Source organism: Haplochromis burtoni, unplaced genomic scaffold, assembly GCF_018398535.1.
Source record: "Haplochromis burtoni strain Fernald_Lab_line unplaced genomic scaffold, NCSU_Asbu1 Contig_75, whole genome shotgun sequence".
Taxonomy (NCBI): Eukaryota; Metazoa; Chordata; class Actinopteri; order Cichliformes; family Cichlidae; genus Haplochromis; species Haplochromis burtoni.
In genome coordinates, this window is record NW_024582436.1 from 230475 (window position 1) to 252652 (window position 22178).

The following is a 22178-nucleotide window of genomic DNA, read 5'->3' on the forward strand; positions in this document are numbered from 1 at the left end:
GTGTGATGTCCTCTGAAGTGATGGAAACACAGCTGTGTGTGTGCTGCATCCTAACTGTTTCTAATGAATCGTTTAAAGGGTCTTCTCTCAGTGTGCTGGTGTCTCTCTGCCTGCAGGTCACCTGCAGCAGGTGGACATGTGCAGCTTCTCGTCTCATGGCCAATTGGTGTGCTTCGGTTTCTCTGCCATGTTTGGCTTTGGCGGGCGGAGTTTAGCGAGGGCAGAAAAGAAGAGATGGATGCCATCGTCACGGCGGCGAGAGTATGCTCTGGTTAAGACGCTGGCTAGGCTGAGGTGACACACACACATATATAATTTTTACTTTTAAATGTAAATGTGCGTTCCTAAGGCCTCAGTCACACAGACATGACTGACTGACCTCAGTGACCCCATAGCAACCACTAGTCACTAAGGAAAACTGTATTCCATGACTGTTTGGTTGCTGGAGGTTGTTAGCTGTTGCTGAGTGAAACTGGTCACAGTGCTCCACGGTGCTTGTGAAGCTTTTGATTGCTGGAAGGTTGCTGAGGTCACTCGTAGTATGTATGGATGACACTGATTTGTCTGCAAAAAAATTGTCTGTTTCCTATTAGCATCCCATTTTTATCATTTCGCTAAAGCTAGAGTCTGTGTCTTCCATGTGGCAATCTGATAGCAACACAAGTAATCACAAGGTGATTTTTGGTGCATCACTTTCTTTGCCACCATTTTCACATGCTTAAAGCAAGCATCCTCCAGCAACCACTCATCACTCATAAAATACATATTTTTCCTTAGTGACTGGAGGTTGCCAACGGGTTGCCAACTGGTCTCTAAGTGTGACTGAGGTCTAGCTAGGTCTAGGACTAGCTGGTTTCTTATTTCTTTTTTTCTCTGTCTCCCTCAGACCGGAGGACTGTCAGCTCTCCTTTTTATCAGCAAGGAAGTCAAACAGCAATTTGTTTGTACAGCGGTGAGAAACACGCGCACACACAAACACGCACATACGCTCTGTGATGTTGGATGGTACATCTAAAGTGTCTTCAGACCACCATAAAAAACAATATGCATTTGTTTAAACAGGTCACAAGCACTCAGAGGAGACTGTAATTGTTCCACACCAACAGTGTTTGTTAGTTTGCTGCGCTGTTACATTTACTCAGCAGCTGAACCAGAAAGGCAAACACACCACGTAACAGCTTGTCTACTACAGAGACTTGCAGCACAAATCTACCAGAAACAAACTCAACGCAAATTTATTAAGAACAGTGTGGAGGAGAGCCTGTTTGAGTCAAAGCTGTTGTTTTACCATGATTAGTTTAATAACTGGCTCTGTGTTAGATGATATTGGTCCGTTATATAAATTTTCTCTTCTGTCATGTTTGAAAAATTTACTTGATTTCTTGCTTCTCAGAGATAAGGACCAGGACCAAGACCAGGACCCAAAGTCCGGTAAAACCACTACTTCTCTATTAAAATGGACAAATCAGATTTTAATCGCTACCAGCTACTCTCTGTCTTACTTTTTCTGTCTTTGATTTGTGTGTACAGAAGGGGAGGAGTCCTGGGTGACCAATCAGGGCCTGTATCTGAGCATCAGCATCATGTCTATCCCTTGCCTGAGTCCACACGCACCTCAAGGACTAGCTCCAAACACCAGGTACACAGTGTACGAAGATTAGCTCGATCTTCTGCTCTTTGGCCTTGAATGCATCACAGTGCACGTTAATACATGATGATGTTTCTAATAATGCTAACAGTCTCCACCACTTCCTGATTTTGACAGTTTGGCAAATGGCAGTGCAGCGCTGATTGCGGTCGGAAACACCTCCAGGTCCGAGTTTATTAAACACCTAAAGAGATACAGCAGCTCTACTGGACAGGTGAGAACACCTGCCAGAGGTGAAAATAACATGAATCAATTTATTCCATTCAAATCCTCACTAAAACCTTTAGCAGATCTTTTAAGGCTCAGGAACTGAACATTTGCAATCTAAAATATTCACACAACTAAGGAATGTCGGAGTACGATAGCAACCTTTTTTTCTTTACAAACTCCCAGTTTACTCAAAATATATCCATTTTTTTCTGTCTGGTGCAGTTCAAGTGTTTGCAATTTCTCATTGTGAAATTGCAAATGATTTATGGATTTCATCATCTACAGTACATATTACTATTAAAAGAATTTTTAAAAATGGGGCAAATCTTTGTACACAAGAAAATAAACTAAAAACACACAAAAACCTGCAGAAATCAACACTTCCAAGACTGTTCTGAGTGGACATTGTGCGTCAGTTAAACTCTACTGTGCAAGAAAAGCAAAGACGACATGTTGATGTTATCATGATGGGCTTAGTTTAATTGCACAGAGCTGGTGCAGTGTGTAGATTATGCTGATGACAGCCTCAGCTGTTATATATGTTTCCACCCGGATGTTTTCCACCGAAGAGAGCAATTTATTGTCGTGGGAACTCACTCTTGACTTCAGGGTCACACAAGCACTTTGACTCGGGACAATTTTGTGATTGTGTTACAGTCGATTAATGGCTGTTGATTATACCACAATCCCTCAACGTTCACAACACCTAAAGACTCTAGAACAGGGGTGCCCAATCCCGGTCCTCGAGAGCTACCGTCCTGCAGCTTTTAGATGCATCCTTGTTCCTACACGCCCGAATCAAATGAATGGCTTGTTATCAGGCCTTTGCCAAACATGATGGCATGCTGAAGAGGTAATCAAACCATTTGATTCAGCTGTGTTGGAGTAGGGATGCATCTAAAAGCTGCAGGATAGTAGCTCTCAAGGACTGGGATTGGGCAGCCCTGCTCTAGAAGATGGGAAAGTAGGTCCCAGTTTTAAAAATACCGCAGTTTTCCTTGAAGTTAGTGAGTAGATTAGCCTGGTTCAGCATGACCTGGTCTGGGCAGAGAGACTGCACACTAACCCACTTACTAAATATACGGGCAGTGTGGTGTTCAGACTTGGAGTAAACAGGCTGTTTACTGACTGGCCTACATCCTGCTAGCGTCCGTCCTGACATCTCAGCAGAAAGCACGGCAAAAGTGGATGCTCAAGTGGAGCTGCCCACATGTGACCCTTACAGTTTATGTCCTACTGTGGACTTTAAACCTCTCCTGTCACTTGTGTGATGTAGAGTGTGTGAAAAACTGAATACACCTTTATTAATCTGATGATTTTATCAAAATAATTTTAAAGTTTCAGTGCTTTTTGGTGCAAATCTTCCTGTGTGTTGGTATTGAAGCAGCATTAAATTGAAGTGGAGCTGCAATTATACATTAACCTGCTGGATATTTCCATGCTCAATTAATCATATCCTTTGTTTGCTTTGATCTATTAAAAAAAGCTGAAAATGTGGGCCTCCCTCTTTAATGAGATGCAATAAATTCAAATTCATATGATCAAATAGACAAAATATTAGAAACTGCTAGAGGAAAATTTTAAGCCATCAATTAGGCGTAGTGGAGTTGTAAAATATTTCTCTCTACAATTCACAGTCTCGTGAAGTTAAATCAAGTGTGTATTTAAGGACAGTACTGGAATCCTCTGGGCTCTTGTTTTAAGATAGATGTTAATCTGTCCTATAAGAACGGCTTTACTTTAAGAAAGCGCAAACCTGCAGGAGAGGACAGCAGACAGACAGACAGACAGACAGTGGGACAGTCAGCTGGTCTTTGCTGCCCCCTGTTGGAGCCTCACAGCAGAGGACAGTGGACCGGAAGAACCACAGACAGATCCTGCTGCTCTCTAACAAGCTGCTTAACGGAGATCTTAATGGCTCTTTCTGACCTCATCAGCTCAGCTTTAACACACACACACACACACACACACACACACACACACACACACACACACACAGACAGACAGACAGACAAAGCTCTGACTGATTATCTGTGTGCAGTTCAACTTCTCCTTTGTGGAGACGCATGCTGTGTCAGCAGTGAAGATCCGCCCCTGCTCACTGATTGGCTGTTCTGAGGATGAGAGTGAAGAGGAGAGTGACTTGAAAACCACACCCTTCATCCATGCAGAAGGAACAACCTTCCCCTGGAACATCGACGGAGAGCTGGTGGAAATTGCTAATGAAGTGCTCATCAGGTGGGACGCTCACGCCTTCGTTATTAAAAATATATCCAGATAATACAATCATTACGGACAGAGGAATTACTCTGAATTGATTAATTCAAGCACTGATTATTGATGATCAAGGCACCATTTTTCCTTTTAGTTCAGATCAATAAAATACAGCAAGAAGAGGTAAATATAGAGGATAATGATAATGATAATTATTATTAATATTATTTTGGACAATGGCTGCTCTTTCATTTATTTTCAGTCCAGTCCTTGTACCTCATCCTTTTCAGAGGTATCTTGTTTTTTTTTTTTAAAACATTAACAGTGATTTATGAATCTTTCAAACATAAAAAGGGACCTAACACAAGGGCTGAATCCATGTTGTGTCTACACATAACAGACAACTTAGCACGAAATAATAATTTTGCACCAACATGATGATTGTCAAAGAGATATTAGCCACAAACTTGGTATGATTGGAAGAGGATTAGGGAAACTGGAAAAGATTAGGCACTTTTTTTCCCCAGAATTCTGAAATTAAAGTCAGAATTCTGAAAAAAAAAAGAAGAAAAAAAGACGAGCCTACTTTTTTTTTTTTCCAGTCGTCCTAATCCTCTTCCGTAATTTCAGTATGATGTTCAGTGAGTTCTTAAAAGATTTGAGGAAACTGGACAAACGGAAGACAAAAGAAGAAGTGACCGGCCTAAAAAACAGATAACATGATCTGAAAGTCATGTTGAAATTCATCGAAAGAAATGGAAAAATTTAGCAAAGACCTGAAAATGCATCCGATCCATCTGCTGCTCACTGAAGCCTCATTTGAAATGGTCTCAGTTTAAGTGCAAAAATTGATGAAATAATGAAGAAAAGTACCAGCAGATTTTGATCCACGATGCAATTGGTTTCATTTTTCACAGTACCAAGCGACTGACTGGTCTCCTTGTCCTGGAGCTCACACTGTGTTTGTTTTTTTACATTCTGTGACACTTACATCAATACCAATCAGGCCATGCTCCTGCAACCATAGCAACATGTCTGCAGGTCCTTAATATCCATCTGACTGTGTGTCTGTGTTTCTGTATGTCTTTGTGGTGCATTCAGAGTCCACCCAAGACTCATCACTCTGTACGGCGAGGAGGTGGAAGAGGCCGAGTCATCTGTCTCCTGCAGCTGCATCTGAGAACAACAAGGGGGCGCTGATCTGTGTGACACTCACCACGGTAACCAAAATGACTCAACAGTGCTCTTTGTACAGACTCTGAACTCACAATTTGAAACTTTGGTCATCCGCCCATGATTTTAACGATATATTCATAGAGGAAAAATAAATAAAATAAAAAAGCTCCTTTACTTTAAAGCTGTATTAATTTTATATTCTTTTTATCAAAGTATAATGTGAATATTTTGTAAGTTTTATTCATGTATCAGCTGCAGAACTGACCAATGCACATAAAAATGGTTTAATGTTTACAATTTACTACAGTTTCATTACCCATTTCTCTCAGATCATGCGACTTTAATTTCATATGTTGCTTTTTTACATCCAGTTTTTGTTTCTGTGGCAGAGAACAAACTTGTTTAATTTGTGTTCAAAATCCAGTTTATTTCACTTCCCAAAGGGTTCATGTTTGAATAAAGGTATTAATAGGTGACTTTTCTATCTGTGCAGACGATGGTGAAGCAAAAACAGACCTGATGTATGCATGTAGATTCTCATTTTGACTCAAATCATACTGCGACTGGAATAAAGTATAAAAATCAAGCTGTTTAAATAGAAAATCCTTTATTTTAATAGAAAAGTGTTGCTAAAAGCAGTGAGACTCTCCAGTGCAGAACAACTTCACATAAGAACATCAAAGTCACTTATTAAAATATTAAAACACTCAGTGTGAATCTGTGAGGTGCATTTGTATTAAACACACACCGGAGTGGAGGGCAGCAGCTAAGTGAACAGTCTAAATGGAGACCGTTAACACAATGCTTTTTTTTTTTTTTAATGTATTACTTGAACCAACAAGTTATCAGTTTAAAAAGCCCAGGTGTCAATTTTAGGAAGTATGACTGAGAAAACTGACCACATCAAACATGTTTACTTAGTGTTTGTGATGTGTTTGTTCAGAAGATCATTAGGCCTCCCACCTACCTCACACTGGTAGGAGTGGTTAACCTTAAATGTGCTTTATTTAAAATGCATCACGTTTATGTTTTTTTCCTCTCTTGTTTTATTTGTATTAATTTTAATTTAAAGAACTCCCACAGGACAAACTTTTTCATGGGCATCACATTGTGATTGTTACCACATTAAAAGAGCCTTCATGCCTCATTATGTTTGATTCTGTGTGTTTGACCCTCCTGGGCCCAAAAGGAGGAGGAGTGGAGGAGAAATGCTCATTTCTAGCTGCCCTGCGTGGTGCACTTGTGCTGATCTGGCTGTACATTGTTTTCATTGTTTTTCCCTCCACATACCAGCATGGCTTCCTGTTTTCTTCTTCCCTGAATGGCTTCCAAAGCATCAGAGAAACTGTAAACAAGTGTGAAATCAGGCTCACGGGGAGGTTAAGGAACCATAGCACCAGGAGGCAGCACAGTGGAGGATTCACTGTAGAAAGATCCTGCATTCTGCTCATTTTTCAATCCTCTGCCCTGAAATTTCTATTAATCCTACATCAAAACTGCCCTCAGTTTCCTCTATTGTGAAGCAGTTTGCAAAAGCAAGAGGGTAGGTAAAAACAGATAGCGCTAATAAGCTGATCATGTCCTCCACGTTGGAGTATCCAGCCAGTGGTCAACATTGCTGGCTCAGTGAACTAACTTTGTGCAAAACAAAAATGTGTGGATTTGCATCAGATGAGCTGATTGTGCCATAAAAATTTGCTGGTTTAAGCAGAGGAGACACATCCCAAAACAAATAGTGGGAGCCAAAAAACGGAGTGATCACCCCTGTTACCAGCAAATCCCAGCAGCCATCACCTTCTTCCTCCAGCTGGACGACATCCAGTGTGTGCCACAGGCGTCAAATGATGCAGCACAGCCAGTGAGTTAGCTCTTTGTGTGTTTGTGTGTGTGTGTGTGTGTGTGTGTGTGTGTGTGTGTGTGTGTGTGTGTGTGTGTGTGTTGGTCAGCAGGTGAACAAAATTCAGAAAATAAGTTACCCAGACAAAAGGAAGGTTTCCCAGAGCTACGAGCCAATCAGAGGCAAAGTTTAAATCACCTGAGATCATAGAAAGTGATGTTCTTTGTTTTGTTTTCTCCTAAAAAGAAGAGTCAAAATGAAGGTCATTAATCCCAGGAAGCTCCAAGGCTTTCCGATTGGTTCAGATTTGATGACTTCCGGTTCACTTCCCTTTTAATTAATCCTCTATCCATCGAACGCTGCAGTCTTTTTTCTTTCAGGTCTTTGGATTTCTCTGGTTCCTTTTTGTGAAAGCATGTCGGCAAAATAGTTTAAAAGGTCACAGTCAGATTCAGGAGGCGTTCACTGTCACGTGTTAGACTCAAACCCTCGGAGCGTAGGCGGATTTCACTGACCGATGACGTTCACAGTGCTGCAGTAAGACTGAGGCATGATGAACACTCTTTCATAGGTACAATGTGAACTCCACCTTGGGGTCAGATCACGGGCAGAGAGAACAATCTGGGTTAGGTAGTGCTTTCTCTTTTGCTGTGCTTGGGAACGAAGTCCCAGCTGTCTCTGTTGAACTCATCCTCCTTATGATGTAATTCTCTCTTGAAGAATCCAGCCTGATGGACAAAGAGAAGAAGAAAAGGTGAAGCCTGTGTATCAACTGCAAACATTAAACTGTAACATAATGTGGTTGGTCAGTACCGCAGAACTGAGCCATGATATTTTACAAGATGGTAGATTGTTAAAATACACCAGTTATTGCTGGGAGAATTGTCACAAAAATGAGTTTATGTTGAAAGACAAAAATTGAGTACCTTCCACAGACACCAGATGAGAGCTGCCAGGATTGTTAACCCCACGGCTAAACTGACAACGACAATGAAGATTTTCACCATCGCTGAGGGTTTCTGGGTAAAAACTGCTTCCACCAATACCTGGAAATGTGCAACATACATCTTTAACATTGCTGCACCACGGCAACTGTGAAGCCCAGACTCTCGGATCACACAGCAGTGTGTTCTGATTGGCTGCAGGGGAGTTTTACCTGTGCTACAGGATGATCCTGGATCAGGATGGTGTTATTATCTTGTTTAGGTGATGACATCACTGCCATGCTTTCCAGGATCATGATCCCATGGCGACCCTGAGACACAGAGAAAGGCATCAGGGACCAGAAACTCTGGCAAAATGCAGTGAAATCAGTTGCCTGCGTGCGAGTGTGTTACCGGAGCTTGCCGTAGTACGGCAGGATTCAGGTTGGCTTCCAGTTGGATGGTGACCTCTCTCCCCGCCTCCAAATTACCAAGGCAACACACTAACCACTCACAAGCCTTATCGGTGCGGCCACAAAACTGAACATAGAGAACAAAATTAAAGTTTGCACCCTTGCATAAGCTATATCTGAGAGACTACATTTTATGTGTGTGTGTGTGTCTGTGTTTGCGTACCATTCTACGGGTGGAGGTGGGCGAAAAGAAGAAGATGAGTTGTTTGATGAAGGAAGCTTGAGGGGCGTCGCAGTCGTCGATGACTGAAACAGTTGTGTCACTGATGTAACACACGCCTTGAGACGACTGCAGAGAGAATTCATGTGTTAGTACGGTCTGTTCTGTCGCCATTTACGAATAACTTTTCTCACGCTCTTGGCTTGTTTCACCTCAATTCCAGCCATGACACATGAGAAATCACACAGAACCTAAGTGTCAAACCCACTGCCGATGTTTGTGTTGATGTACCTGCCAATCGACCACTTGCAACAGCCTGTGACGGTAAGGTGTGAGGATCTTTGGCAGCGCAATTTCAACCACAGTGTCGACTGACCTGCTGGGACCGGAGTTTAACACCTGCAAGGAGATGGAACAAGATGCTGAGACTCTCTAAGGCAAGGACGTGTTCATATCAAGAGCCCTGTTTATTTACGTTGCGCTTTTTCACCTTTTGATGTGTGGGCACCAGTGAAAGTAAACCAAATGAGCACAAACATAGCAACAACTTCCTGTTTGGTTCTGAACACTTCCCTTTAAAGAGTTGCTAAAAAATTGTTGATTGGCTCCAGTTTTCATGATGTGCTACTACTACTAAGACCAAAGGTTCCTAATTGAAACCAGAAATGACCAACTTACAGATGACCACTTTCCTAAACTCTCCAACCAGTGTTGATGAAATTGGACTTGCTGTGAAGTTTTAGCTTCACATATGAAATTGTATTTTTGGACAGCTGCATATATTTTTTATTTTGGCCAAACTAGTCATTCTTCTATTCCATTTTCTTTGACTATATGCTGTTGAAAGTGCCGTGACACACAGAACTCGCACCGTGATCTCTGTGTTTCCTCATTTGCTGACCTACATTCTTAAATAAATAAGTTTGGTCATGCAACTAATGTCGTGACACTTCTGTGTGTCACAACATCCCACCTTGAGACATCTAACTCTTCTTAAACTCAGTACATAAGTCCATCCATCCTTTTCTGCTTATCAGGGTTGTGTGTGTGTGTGGGTGGAGATGGTGGAGTCAAACTCAGGACCTTCTTGCTCTTCTTCTTGGCATCAGTGCTAACCATTATGCCACCGTGCTGCCAGTACACATATAATATGTCATATTTATATAGGTTTTTTTTAATATATTTATATATATAATATTTACAATATTTCTGCTAAGTTCTGCTATGTTATTGTATTTCTGCCAATATTATGTTTTCTTTACGTTATTGCAGTTCTGCTAAGTAATTACATTTTTGCTAAGTTCTTATGCTTCTGCAAAGTTATTACAATGTTTTGCTACTTTTCAGCTTTTTCGGCTATTTTTAGCAGACAGCTTCAGCGTTACAGCATCCACACAGCATTTTTGCAGGAAATGCAAATTTTTCTAGTTCTCTTTAAACTTTGCGTTTGTGATCAGCAATAAAGCTTGTCATGGTGTATTGGTTTAAATTTGCTTAAAAAAAGATCATTGTTTGCTCTCACGAGAAGATCCGGCATTAAAAATCTGCCTAAATCAAACACACAGAGCTGCACTGTGTGACGATCCCTTGTGAATATGGGAGCAGCCGAAAGTAGCTTTTTATTGTCCTGGTCACAAAATCAAATTTTGACATAAACAGTATCATTTATGTGCTCTCTGTTGTTTAATCAGGATAAAATGGAAAAAAAATTGGAAAATATCGTATTATAATGTTATACTGCCTCAGCTCAGTGACATGTTTTAACAGAACAGACTCAATGTTTTTTGTATTACTATAACATACATACAGGCAGACATACACATAAATCAAACTGTCTGCAAATGCATACAAGTCTACCAAAGTCAAATGTTAAATTTAACCTCAATGAGCTCCATCTGTTACTGTTTTGCTTGTTTGGTATTTAAAGCATCCAGAAGTGTGTTTGCATCCTGTCTGATCACATATGAAAAAAAAAAAACCCTCTGAATCAGGCTGACCTACCTTGTATGTGTAATTGAAGCTTTCTGAATAGCAGTTAGTGGAAATCAAGTCTTCATCTCTAACTTCAAAAGAGGAGGGAGTCACAAAACTGTAAACAGGCAGACAGAAAGCATTGGGATTAGTTCTCCGGAGTTAAATATGTCCTTTATAGAAATAAAGGACATATTTAACATATTTAACTCTGAGGAAAAAATGTTGTTCACATGAATTTCACTGACATGGTTAAAAAAAACACCCCAAAAAAGCAAATAATAGTAATGCACAACAAGGTGAGCTCACCCGTGGATGTTCACATTGACTCCATATTTGAGAGGAAGGGTGAGGCTGATGGAGTTGTCATGGAGATATTCCCTCCTCTCATAGTTATCACTGCAGAGAAAATAAATTTCACATATTTTTACTCCCTGATTTTGATTCAAGGTTTAAAAGTCTATAAAGCTATTTCATATTCATTATTGTTTCTTCTTCTTCTTAAATGTTCACATTAATCTGCATTCTGCATACTCCTTTTTCAATAACACTTTATCTTCATACATTTGTTTGCTTTACTGTCATAGGTGAGGTGCCCGCTCACCTCAGAAAAATGATGAGGTGAGCGGAGGAGATTTACCTGCTGGTGTTGACGTGAATGAGGTTTTGTCCAGGTGTGCTGTTCTGGTTGACATCCAACAGAAAGCTGATATTCAGCTACAAGAAAAAAACATTACTTAACATCTTCCTTCTTTATGATTTTTGCTGCTAGAACTTTTTTACACAATACAGGAATCTCTACTCTAAACCAGCTGCGGTCCATTTCACCAGATCGTTTTGCAATATTTTAAACAGATAAGTCGAGGAAAAATAGAGAACTGAAAGCACAAGAACCCGCTTTGACCTTTGATATGTGGACCACAGGAAGTTGAGGACCCATAATAGCTGGCTGGAGCACGACATTCAGGTTCCTCATAATTTTAGTAAGTGATCAGTGTGTGATTACCTCCAATTAGCTCGGGCTTACCTGGGTGTGCGCTGGAAGGAGGAAGTTGGTCACACTGCAGTCAACACCCACTGTTGTATCATTAACTTCCTGTGTGACATCACATCTGACCACATTGTCCTCCTGGTTGAAGAGAAGCAGACTTGTTTTGGTGTTGTTATGTATTATAATTTTGACAATGATCATTTAACAGTTGTGTGACTGCCTGTTTACACAGCAGTTTTAACTGTAAGACCAGCCATGAAACATACTGCTGTCCATTGTATCTGCCTATGGTTGCTGATGACACTATCTAAGAGAGCAGCAGTCTGCTGTTCATCTTCATCTAGGTTCTCAAATAGAGTTCTGTTTTTCTAAGAATGATGGCACTTTTTTCTCATTTTACCCAATCAGCATCCACCTCTGGCAGCTTACTCAGCCAGGACCATTTAGGAGTACATACATGACGGTAGGTATGTTTTTCTGCCCTAAAAACAGCCCTGACAATGACCCTGAAACACACAAGCTACACACCATTTTATCTATTGATTCAGTTCAGTTTTATTTATATAGCTTCAAATCACAACAATGGTTGCCTCAAGGTTCTTTGTGAAGACCCTACAGTAAAAGAGAGAAAATCGAACAATCAGAACAAGAAATCAGACTTGGCGACAGTGGGAAGGAAAAACTCCCCTTTAACAGGAAGAAACCAGGCATAAGAGATTAAAATTAGTAACCGATGCAAAATTGTGTATAAACACATAAAGAGTGAGAGAGGTGAGGTGTGTAAAGAAAAACACTTGGTGCATTATGGGAACCCCTCCCTAAACCTATTGCAATTTAACTAAGGGAGTATTCAGGGTCACCTGATCCAGCCCTCACTATAAGCTTTGTTAAAAAGGAAACATTTAAGCCAAATCTTAAAAGTAGAGAGGGTATCTGAAAGTTTGACTCACATTTTGCAGTACTTTAATGTAGTGGATGTTGCTGGGCAACCGTAGCGTCAGTCGTGGCAGGAAGGCGTCATCTCCAGAGTTCAGCAGTGAGGCTTTCAACATGATAGTCTGCCCGGATCCCAGCGCAAAGTACTCCTGCTGACTGAAGACAAACACGACAAACAACAAGCATCGCTCAGAATCAAACTTTCTCTACTGTTGAAATACTTTTGATTTCTTTTTTGGTTTTAACTTGCAGATTTTTACAGTTTGATCTCAGGAGCCCAAAGTGTGAAGCTGAATATAACCAGCAATTCTGGCACTTACTAATTACAACAGCATACAGCACACATTCATTCTCTACACAAAAATATGCAAACACAACAGCTTGATATCCTTTTTTCTTTTTTTTTCACGTATATTCCGGTTGTTTCCCTGTTGTTGTTTTTTTTGTCATTCACACACAGCTCCCTGCAGTGTGTGTGTGTGTGAGAGATCTTACTGTGGGAGCACTAGATGAGCTGACAGCTGCATGTTTGTCGAACAGTTCACCAGGGAGCAGGAACGAGCAAAATGAGTCTGAGAGAAAGAAAAGAAGCACCAGGTTAGCGGCAGCCGTGAGAATAAATAAACATTTCGATCGTGTTACTTCAGTGATAAATGGTAAATGGCCTGCATTTGTATAGCACTTTACTCAGTCCTTAAGGACCCCAAAGTGCTTTACACTACATTCAGTCATTCACCCATTCACACACGCATTCACACACTGGTGACGGCAAGCTACACTGTAGCCACAGCTGCCCTGGGGCGCACTGACAAATAACATCAAACAACTTGAGAGGTTCAATAAAAACCCTCTGATGACTAACTCCACCTGTGAATTCCTACTTGTAAACTGTTCCTGCACTGCTTTATGAGTGTGAGCAACATGTGGGGGACGCACACAGCAGGAGGGTGTTAATGTGCTGAGATGCAGCTGAAAGCACATCTGGATAGGCGATACACAAAGTTTGTTGATACACAAAGGTCGAACAAAGATAAAAAATAATAATTTGCAGATGGCTTAATGTGTTAGTTTAGCAGTATGCTAAACCTATGCGTCTATGCTTTTATAGCTGATTAAGCTAATTCATTGTGTTGTAACTGCAAGTAGAAATTTTTCATTTTTATTTAGAGCAGATTTATAAATATAGATATTGATTACTGTGTGCATGATGGGCTGTTCTAGCTGTTATTTGCTGGTTCTTTGTACGCTAGCTTGGTACCTGGCTGGTGATGGTGTTGCGGTGTCCTGCGCTCCGCTGCAGAATGGGTTTTAAGGGAGGGAAGGATGTGGAAGAGGCTCTGCGGCTGTTTGTCTCCCTGAGACTGTAAGAAACCACAAACTGAACCGGAGTGAAAATGTCCCTCACATCTTTCTGTTGGAGGAAAGAAAAAGGGTTCAGAGGAGGAAAGATGAACATTTTAGCATCACTGCTGTTAATCCAATCAGTGCATCATATGTTAATATGCCCAAAATAGACAGTGGGTGAGTATATTACCCTTTGGTAAGCCACATGGGCCACACAAGTGAGATGCCCCTGTCGTGCTCGTACACGCTCATTTGTGATATTGGACGATCCGTTACCGTGGAAATAGAACCGAGGTGGGAAGGACGGTTTATGGAGGAGGTCAGAGGTCAGATTATATTGAAGATCTGAAAAAGAGAAGAGAGAAACAACTTTCAAAAATCAGGCTGTACACTTTATGCAAAACAAATGTTGCCATTTGGAGAAGCTATCATCCAATCCCAGCACTGAAACTGCAATTAGGCACATTGCTGTTGTAGAAGAGGATAGAGGGAGAAAGAGAAAACGCCTGGAGGGTTGCATTTATGTATTTTACGATAAGGACAGTAGGAGTGTGACTCTGCAGCTTTGGGTGACCGATTACATAAAGCTGACCACTACATTCTTTTATGAGATGTTCAGATGAGCGGAAAAGTAAAGCTGTCAATTTACCAGTTAATCTATGTCCCCACCCTCACCAATGGTCACAAGAGCTGCACAGTGAAGGAGACATGACGAAAATGAGACTGGCCTCTCCCTTAAAGATAAGGTCAGGAATTCAGACACTCGACAGTGGCTCAGAGTAGAGCTGCTACTCCTCCACACTGAAAGGAGGCAGTTGAGGTGGATTGGACATTTGACTAAGAGGCCTCCTCAGCGCCTCCCGGGAGAGGCGTTGCTGAGGACATGTTCTTCCAGGAGGAGGCCCAGGGGTAGCCCTAGGGCATGCTGCACAATTATTAATTTAAAAACTGTAAGGTAAAGACTCTACAATAATAAAGAGAAAACCCCAGCTATCAGATGCACTTGGCGACAGTGGGAAGGAAAAAATCCTTTTTAACAGGAAGAAACCTCCAGTAGAACCAGGCTCAGGGTGTGGCAAGCATTTGCTGTGACCAGTTGGGGGTGTGGGGACTAAAGACACGCTGCGGAAGAGAGCCAGAGATTAATGTACAGTTTATATCTCTCAGCTGGGCTGGGAAACCCTCGACGTTTCCCTGGATGAGCTGGAGGAGGTGGCTGGGGAGAGGGGACATTTGGATTTCTCTGCTTAGGCTTTGGGTGCCACTGGGGACGGTTGCTGCTGTGGAGTGTTTCGGTGAGTAACATCCACCTGCTGTCACTGACTCTAATGATGTGCTTGATTGGTGTTTACTTTTAAACATAGGTAGCTTTTAAATTTTATAAATTAACAGATAATACACTAAAGAGGTGCAATTAGGGCAGTACCTATGTGCCCCCTGAAATGTCTGGACTGGACACTGAAGCAGATGGTAACGTTAAAGCAGGGAGCTGGATGCTTGAGCTCTCGGCACAGCGGCATCCGATCGTCGATCTGCTCCGGCAGGATCAAAGACGCGTTCACTTGAATCACTGGACGGGTCCTGCAGCACAAGCACACAGTCAGAGAAATTATCACAGCATGCAGACTGGGGTTTATGAATCACTGAAAACAACTGAAAACAAATAAAGCAGGAGGATTTTGTTATTTTCACCTTATTTTCCACAGATGTTGGGACACTTTTGGTTCTCTTGCACACTACATACATTAAAAAAACATTCCTGTTCACTACTATGAGAAGAGGGTAACTACAGATGGAGTCTTTTTGGGTAAAGTTTCAACAGGAAGCTTCAGTGACGACTTACCTGAGAACCACGGCTGAGTCAGAAAGGAACGCACCAACTGCCACATCTGCAGAGACAGAGCGGGTTCAGCCTGCTTAAAACGATCTAATGAAACAAATATGGCAGAAGTTTTGGCACAGAATTGTTTACCCCTGTAACCGTTATCGTCAATGTCAATGCCAGAGCTCAGCGACTGCCCGAACATCCTGAGGTCATGGCCAAGGGTGGATCCAGTAATCCTCTGAAAGCACAATGGTAGGTATACCATGAAAGCTGGTGTAATGATATTACTTAAAAGCACAGGAGGATATAAGTACTAATGTAAGCATGTGCAGGCAAGTATGCCAAAAGGCCAAATATAGCAGCCAGTGGCCCTTTGCTGCATTTCTTCCCCTAATCCATTTCTGTGTCTGTTTTTTTAAAAAGGCCAAAAAATGTCTCATAATATTCTTATACTTTGGGGGGATTTATCATTAGTATAACTCCCACACTGGTTATTATTCTGTTAATATCTTTTCTGATTTTTTACTGATCTCAGTCTTAAAGAAAGAATAGATCATTTGTCTTGGTTTGATTTGTCCAGTCACTACAAATTCATAGCTTTAACTCTTGGATCTGTGCTACTTTTCTCTTCTATTTTTTATCTATTGTATTTAATTATTTATGAATCTCTCTTTGAGCTATGACTGCAAGGGGATCAGGTCAGATTTTGCATTTTTGTTAGACGTGTTATTGCACTGGTAAGTAAAAAGTAAGTAAGTGATATTTTTACCTGCCCGTCATCCTCATTATAGCCCTTGCCTGTCACTTAAAGACAGGTAAGTCCCCCACATACACGTTATTCTCTAAATTAAACAGGTGAGTTATATAACAATTTGCCCAGATACTTCTTGGGGGAATTACATTTAGAGAACAAAACCTTGTTTTGTACCAAGCTGAAAACATGTTTACTTCTGTTGTAAAATTGGGACATTCATATCTTGTTTCATTTGAGAACCTGCAGTTTTTCTTTTTTTCATCCCTGGAGGTTTTTGCTCAGTTTGTACCTGGGATGGAGTTGATGAGATGCCCTCTTTTCTGCCGTTGTAGATGTACACAGCTCCTTTAAGGTCGTCTTCATGTGGAGCACCAATCGCCACATCTACACACACACACACACACACACACACACACACACACACACACACACACACACACACACACACACAATTTTGTATTTATATACTTGAAAGGATTCTTGTTTTCACTTGTCACCAACCTACAGTGCCATGAAAAAGTGTTCATCCCCTTCCTGATTTCTGTCTTTTTTATTTTTACACTTTTGTACTTAACTTTTTCAGATCATCAAAGAGATTGTAATATTAGTCAGAGAAAACCTGAATAAACCTAAAATATAGTTTGTTTTTAACATAAATTATGATTTAATTTAATAAAGGAAAAAATTTATCCAAACTTACTTTATGTGAACAAGTAATTGCTCCCTAAGCCTTATAACTGGCAGCAAGAACTGCAGTCAAGCAATTGGCAATGAGTCTTTCACATCAATGTGGAGGAATTTCGATCCACTCTTCTTTGCAGAACCTCAAAGTGTCAGATTTATTCAGAATACACTGGAGGGTTTTGAAGCACGAACAGCCAAAGCATCTCAATCAGATTTGAGTCCAGATTTTGTGTGTGTGAAACCGCTGTGAAATGAACCATATTTTAAAATCTGCATTTGTATTTACTCTGGTTATCTTTAGGATGGGACAAATAGTTTTTCACAGCACTGTTTCAGCCTAACCTCATCTTTGATTTCTTTTCTTCAAAGTAGTCGTTGGTTCTTGTGACTTTTTACATAAAATTTTCACACGTTTTAACAAACTAATTTTTAAATTCACAGGGTAATTTTTGTCCTTTCTTGTTTTTTCAGATGGATAAAAGTATGCAAGAGTATATAAACATGAGTAAACACTAGTATGGTCTTTTAATATTTAACTAAAGTATCCTTAAAATGTTGAGGTCATGGACACACTAATGCAGTCAGAGATACTTCCATTGTTTCAGCCATCAGCACACTGATTTACATTTATTTCTTGCCTTACAATATTTCCTAGTTTACTGTAACGCTAAACTTGAAATCAGTCTTCATAGTAAAATTTCATGACTATAACTTTTCCTTTTTTCTCCAAAAGTTAGGTGGGTCCACCCTGTGAGTGTGTGTGTGTGTGTGTGTGTGTGTGTGTTAGTGAACAGATACAGTGTGTCCCCAGACCATGGGTACACACACACCCTTTTATCTAGCTGTGGCAGATTAGAGGGCATGTTCAGTTACAGAGCAACAACAGTATGTCATTAACGTTTAATGAACATAATAACACCCTCCACCCCTCTCACAAACACACACACACGTACAAACACACACACAGACACACACAAACACACAGAAGGTAGGGGTCTTGATGTATGTGTTAGGGCGTTGTGTTACTTATCAGGAAGTCTCAAGTAGTTGGTTGGCTTGTAAGGCACCTAAAATACATCATCACTACATGCATGTTCTTCTGTTATGTAGCTCAACAGCCAGTTAAGTAATGTAGTAGCATTTCTAATGTTTGTGCTAATGCAGTAGATCTGTGCAGAAAGTAAAGAGAGCAGCTCTCTAATTACCACTCTCAAGGTGCCCTGGAGCACACAAGTGAACCCACAGCTGCTCACTGTGGGTTTTGTGCTACTGTGACAGCTACTGAAGCAACAGCAGAGCATGTGCTGTTAGCAGTAGCTAGAGCAGAAACAGTAAAAGCAGGAGTCGTTTAAGTATAGTACTTATTCGCAGTACAAAATCTTCTGTTATTTGTAGTACTAGGAATAGTTATAGTACTTGCAGGCAGGTTCGCCAGCAGTAATATTAGCAGTGGGACTAGTAGTATCTGAAGCAACAGTTACTTAGACTTCACGTTTTTTGCACTAAGACAGTTAAGGGGATATTTACATTTTGCAATAGTACTGCCATCAGGATTTATCTTTATTTTTACTGGTATATATATTTCCTTTAATGTATTTTTAATACTAAAAGTATTTATAGGAGAAGTAGTCTTCAGAAGCATAAGAAGGAAGATTTTATAAACTTCTAGCATTAACTGTCACATATTCAGTACTTCTGGTTGTAGTAGTATCAGCAGTGTTGTGTATACCAAAGCTTGCTCCAATAAAAAAAAAAAAACAACTTCTAGATCAGTCGGCGTGTGATCCCTACCAGGGTAACCATCGTCATCCAGGTCTCCCAGGTCTGCGATGCTCTCTCCAAATCGGGCGGCGTAGGCGTTGCTGCCAGTCAACTGAAACTGCTCCTCTAGCTTTGCCTGAGAAAGGACACAAGACACGTTAACAGGTCATCTCAGAAAGTGTAAAGAAAGAAAGAAAATAAAGTCTGTGTTCACGATCAGGTTCTTTTATTTATAATTCACAAAGACCCGTCCTCATAGCGTCACATAAATCAGATGTTTTCATCTCTTCAGGGAAAGTTTTACTCGTTATACATGGATGTATGGAACTGTGAAATTAGGATTGACAGCAGAAACAATCAACACATCAGAGCATCACAGTAAAATAATACCATGCTCAGTGTTCCTGCCTACCTGCCCCTGGTTGATGTACACGTGGACTCTCCCTTCTTCTCTCACGTTGCCCGTTGCCATCGGAGCACCGACCAACAGGTCTGACAATCCATCGGCATTTAGGTCCACCGCACAAACACTGGAGCCGAAGTAGGATCCCAGCTACACAAAGACATGAGCTAAGTGCTAAGCAGGCGGTTGCTTTGAATGGGGAGCATTAATGCTAAGGAGCTTCATACCTCTTTTCCAGAGACTTGGGCGACAATCTGTAGCACACTGTTGTCTACTGTAAAGATGAAGACCTGCACCGTGTATACACACAGTCACTGAATTTAACATCACATCTGCTGTACATAACACAAATAAGAAATCTTTACATCACTGCACCAAAGATGCGCCGAAGGTTGGCGGTGCAGCAATTGCAAGTCAGGTAGGTCTTACCTTTCCCCTCTGATTGTATTGTGGAGCTCCACCCACCACCTCCACACTTGCAGGACTCAGGAAGTGACCAGCTCCAACAGAATAGCCTGAACAACAGCATGGCACATGATTAATTTAGGTAAACTTTAATTTGGGATAAGTTTCCATTCATTCTCATCTGCTTATCCTTATCAGAGTCGCGGTGGGGCTAGAGCCTATCCCAGCTACAGGTCACCAGTCTGACACAGGGCTAACACAGAGAGAGAGTGCCTGGGTGAAGTTTACTTTAATATTAATACTCCACTAAGTTTAAAAAATGTTGATATTCTTATGTTTGTCATACTCTGCCTGATAATAACAATTCTGTCCTTTTACTTAAACTGCTATTTGCACAGTGTGGCGCTTTTTCACATGACTGAGGCGTAGCTGTGGGCACAAGGATCCACACGAGTATGCAGGCATGTCACATAATTCACAAGTACACTTGTACAAGTACACATTCACTTGGTAGGTGATTCTAGAGCAACCGATTCAGGAAATGTCTTGTGAAGCAGGGAAGGAACCATCAGAGCTCTGCTCATTCATTTGGTACAAGCCTGTGTTCACAGCTAACCTGCAAAGCTATGTTGTTACGTATTTCCACCGCACAGGTGGCTGCTGGACTTCCCAGTTGAAAACTTTTACCAGATACTGTGCTTCCTGACTAAAATGTTTTCAGTATGGATCTTTAGAGAAAACTGGATATTTCTTTTACTTGTGAATAGACCTCAGCTAGCTCCTACCCCATTTATAGACTTAAATGCTAAGCTAATCTTCTGCTTCTCAGTGTAAATAAATAAATCCTTATGTCATTCATATTATTAACACTGTATAAAAACTGTTTACAAAGTGTACATCAACCTGAAACAGCAAAATAAGGTAGAAACTAGTCTGTTGGTTGACACAATTTTACCAGCAGTGGTGAAAATTTGATTTATTGGTTAAGGTTTCAGATCAGGTTTGGCATGTGGTCGATCTATACTGAGGTAAACCATTTGTGTGTGGCAATGCACAGACACGAAAAAGTCAAAAACAACCACAGGCTTTAAAAAAAAAATTCCTGAAACTGTTTCCTGTGTACACACACACACACACACACACACACACACACACACACACACACACACACACACACACACACACACACACACACACACTGAAGACAAAACTCAGTAAAGTTTCTACCCCCATCATAAGTGAGAAGAAACCATTTTGCAGTCTGAGCTTGTATAATTGTCATTTCAGCAGCTCCTCACCACTGGTAATTGTGGTTTTTACGTCCCGTGAGAACCTTGAAGATGTTTTCACCTACAGTTTTCAGAACATAGCACCTCTCTGCTTGGCTTCCTGTTTCTCATGAACGCTGAGAGGTGATGCATATGCTAAAATGCGTTCGTATAGCCTCTATTTCTGACATTATCTTGTGGGAGTTTTTTCTCTTGGTTTCTTAAATGAAAACACAAATAAATATGACTTATGGCATGTCTATATGTACCCTTTATCCTCCTTAACACATGGGCCAATCTGCACCAACAGATTAAGATCTATATGTTATTAGAAAAATATATAGATCTCAGTTCCTTTGATTTTTGTATTTACTATGTTCATCTAATCACCCCCCTGCAAATGCGATGTTATGATCTCCGTTTTCAGTTGTTTCACCTGTCAGTTTCAACATGCGTAACTTATATTGTATATTTGTATATAATATTGTGTGCGAGTGTGTGTGTGTTTAAGTTTTCGTCATCAGACTATATACACACCTAAATTGCTCAAAGATTAATAAAGTATAGTGATTCGGCGGTATAAGGCACATATTCAGAATAACAAGATAAACTAACCATACATGTCTGTGCCATACAGGAGTGATGCTACAAAGTGCAAAACAATGCATCAACACGGGATGTAAATGTGTACATGCAGGTGTCATGACACGTATTCCTGCCAATGTTTTTGGATAAGTCTGCTGATCTAAGAGGCACAAACAAAAGGAGGAGTCTACCAGCAAAGGCACTCAAGTTATTAAGCCAACATCAATGTAATAATTAGACTTTAAATTTGCTTTGCAAATATTTTACAATAAAGAACAATCAATAAATAAAATTACGTTTGGGCTATGCACACTTTTTTTATACAAGAAAACTCCACAGGGCAAGTTCTCAGTTTCTCCAAAAACATGTTCACTGTGAAGCTGTGAGCTTTTTTTAGTTCCTGCAGCTATCAGCAGTGACAGTGTTTGCTTTAAGTCAGATAACGTGGCGTGCCGATAATTTAGCGCCAAAATGCAAAATCAAGACTTTAAAACGAGACTCTGCAAACCAATGGGTGGCGACAGCGTGGTTATCTCTGTCACATGCAGTTTATGATTATGATTATTATGAGGATGAGAGCACACTCTCACACTATATATATATATATATA

The 22178-nt window shown here is 40.7% G+C and overlaps 2 protein-coding genes across 5 annotated transcripts in view; one reads left to right on the forward strand and one right to left on the reverse strand.

Annotated features, from left to right (window-relative positions):
- cerkl (ceramide kinase-like) overlaps window positions 1–7146 on the forward strand; it is a 33480-nt gene extending 26334 nt beyond the window's left edge. The window contains exons 9-15 of the mRNA XM_042221812.1: window positions 117–294; window positions 887–952; window positions 1394–1431; window positions 1531–1639; window positions 1766–1862; window positions 3900–4096; window positions 5174–7146. Of these exons, the coding sequence (XP_042077746.1) occupies window positions 117–294; window positions 887–952; window positions 1394–1431; window positions 1531–1639; window positions 1766–1862; window positions 3900–4096; window positions 5174–5252 (764 nt within the window). The 3' untranslated portion in view covers window positions 5253–7146. The remainder of the gene's footprint in view (window positions 1–116; window positions 295–886; window positions 953–1393; window positions 1432–1530; window positions 1640–1765; window positions 1863–3899; window positions 4097–5173) is intronic.
- Window positions 7147–7316: 170 nt separating this feature from the next.
- itga4 (integrin alpha 4) overlaps window positions 7317–22178 on the reverse strand; it is a 22715-nt gene continuing 7853 nt past the window's right edge. For all 4 annotated transcript variants that reach the window (XM_005935847.2, XM_042221811.1, XM_042221810.1 and 1 more), the window contains 22 exons: window positions 19740–19825; window positions 19538–19600; window positions 19320–19460; window positions 18938–19043; window positions 16752–16846; window positions 15856–15946; window positions 15727–15772; window positions 15310–15464; window positions 14074–14228; window positions 13798–13950; window positions 13035–13111; window positions 12554–12695; window positions 11640–11741; window positions 11253–11329; window positions 10922–11011; window positions 10643–10730; window positions 8933–9040; window positions 8645–8770; window positions 8423–8548; window positions 8242–8340; window positions 8012–8131; window positions 7317–7813 (listed from right to left, as the gene is read on the reverse strand). In XM_005935847.2, coding sequence (XP_005935909.1) covers window positions 7712–7813; window positions 8012–8131; window positions 8242–8340; window positions 8423–8548; window positions 8645–8770; window positions 8933–9040; window positions 10643–10730; window positions 10922–11011; window positions 11253–11329; window positions 11640–11741; window positions 12554–12695; window positions 13035–13111; window positions 13798–13950; window positions 14074–14228; window positions 15310–15464; window positions 15727–15772; window positions 15856–15946; window positions 16752–16846; window positions 18938–19043; window positions 19320–19460; window positions 19538–19600; window positions 19740–19825 — 2348 coding nt within the window. In that variant the 3' untranslated portion in view covers window positions 7317–7711. The remainder of the gene's footprint in view (window positions 7814–8011; window positions 8132–8241; window positions 8341–8422; window positions 8549–8644; window positions 8771–8932; window positions 9041–10642; window positions 10731–10921; window positions 11012–11252; window positions 11330–11639; window positions 11742–12553; window positions 12696–13034; window positions 13112–13797; window positions 13951–14073; window positions 14229–15309; window positions 15465–15726; window positions 15773–15855; window positions 15947–16751; window positions 16847–18937; window positions 19044–19319; window positions 19461–19537; window positions 19601–19739; window positions 19826–22178) is intronic.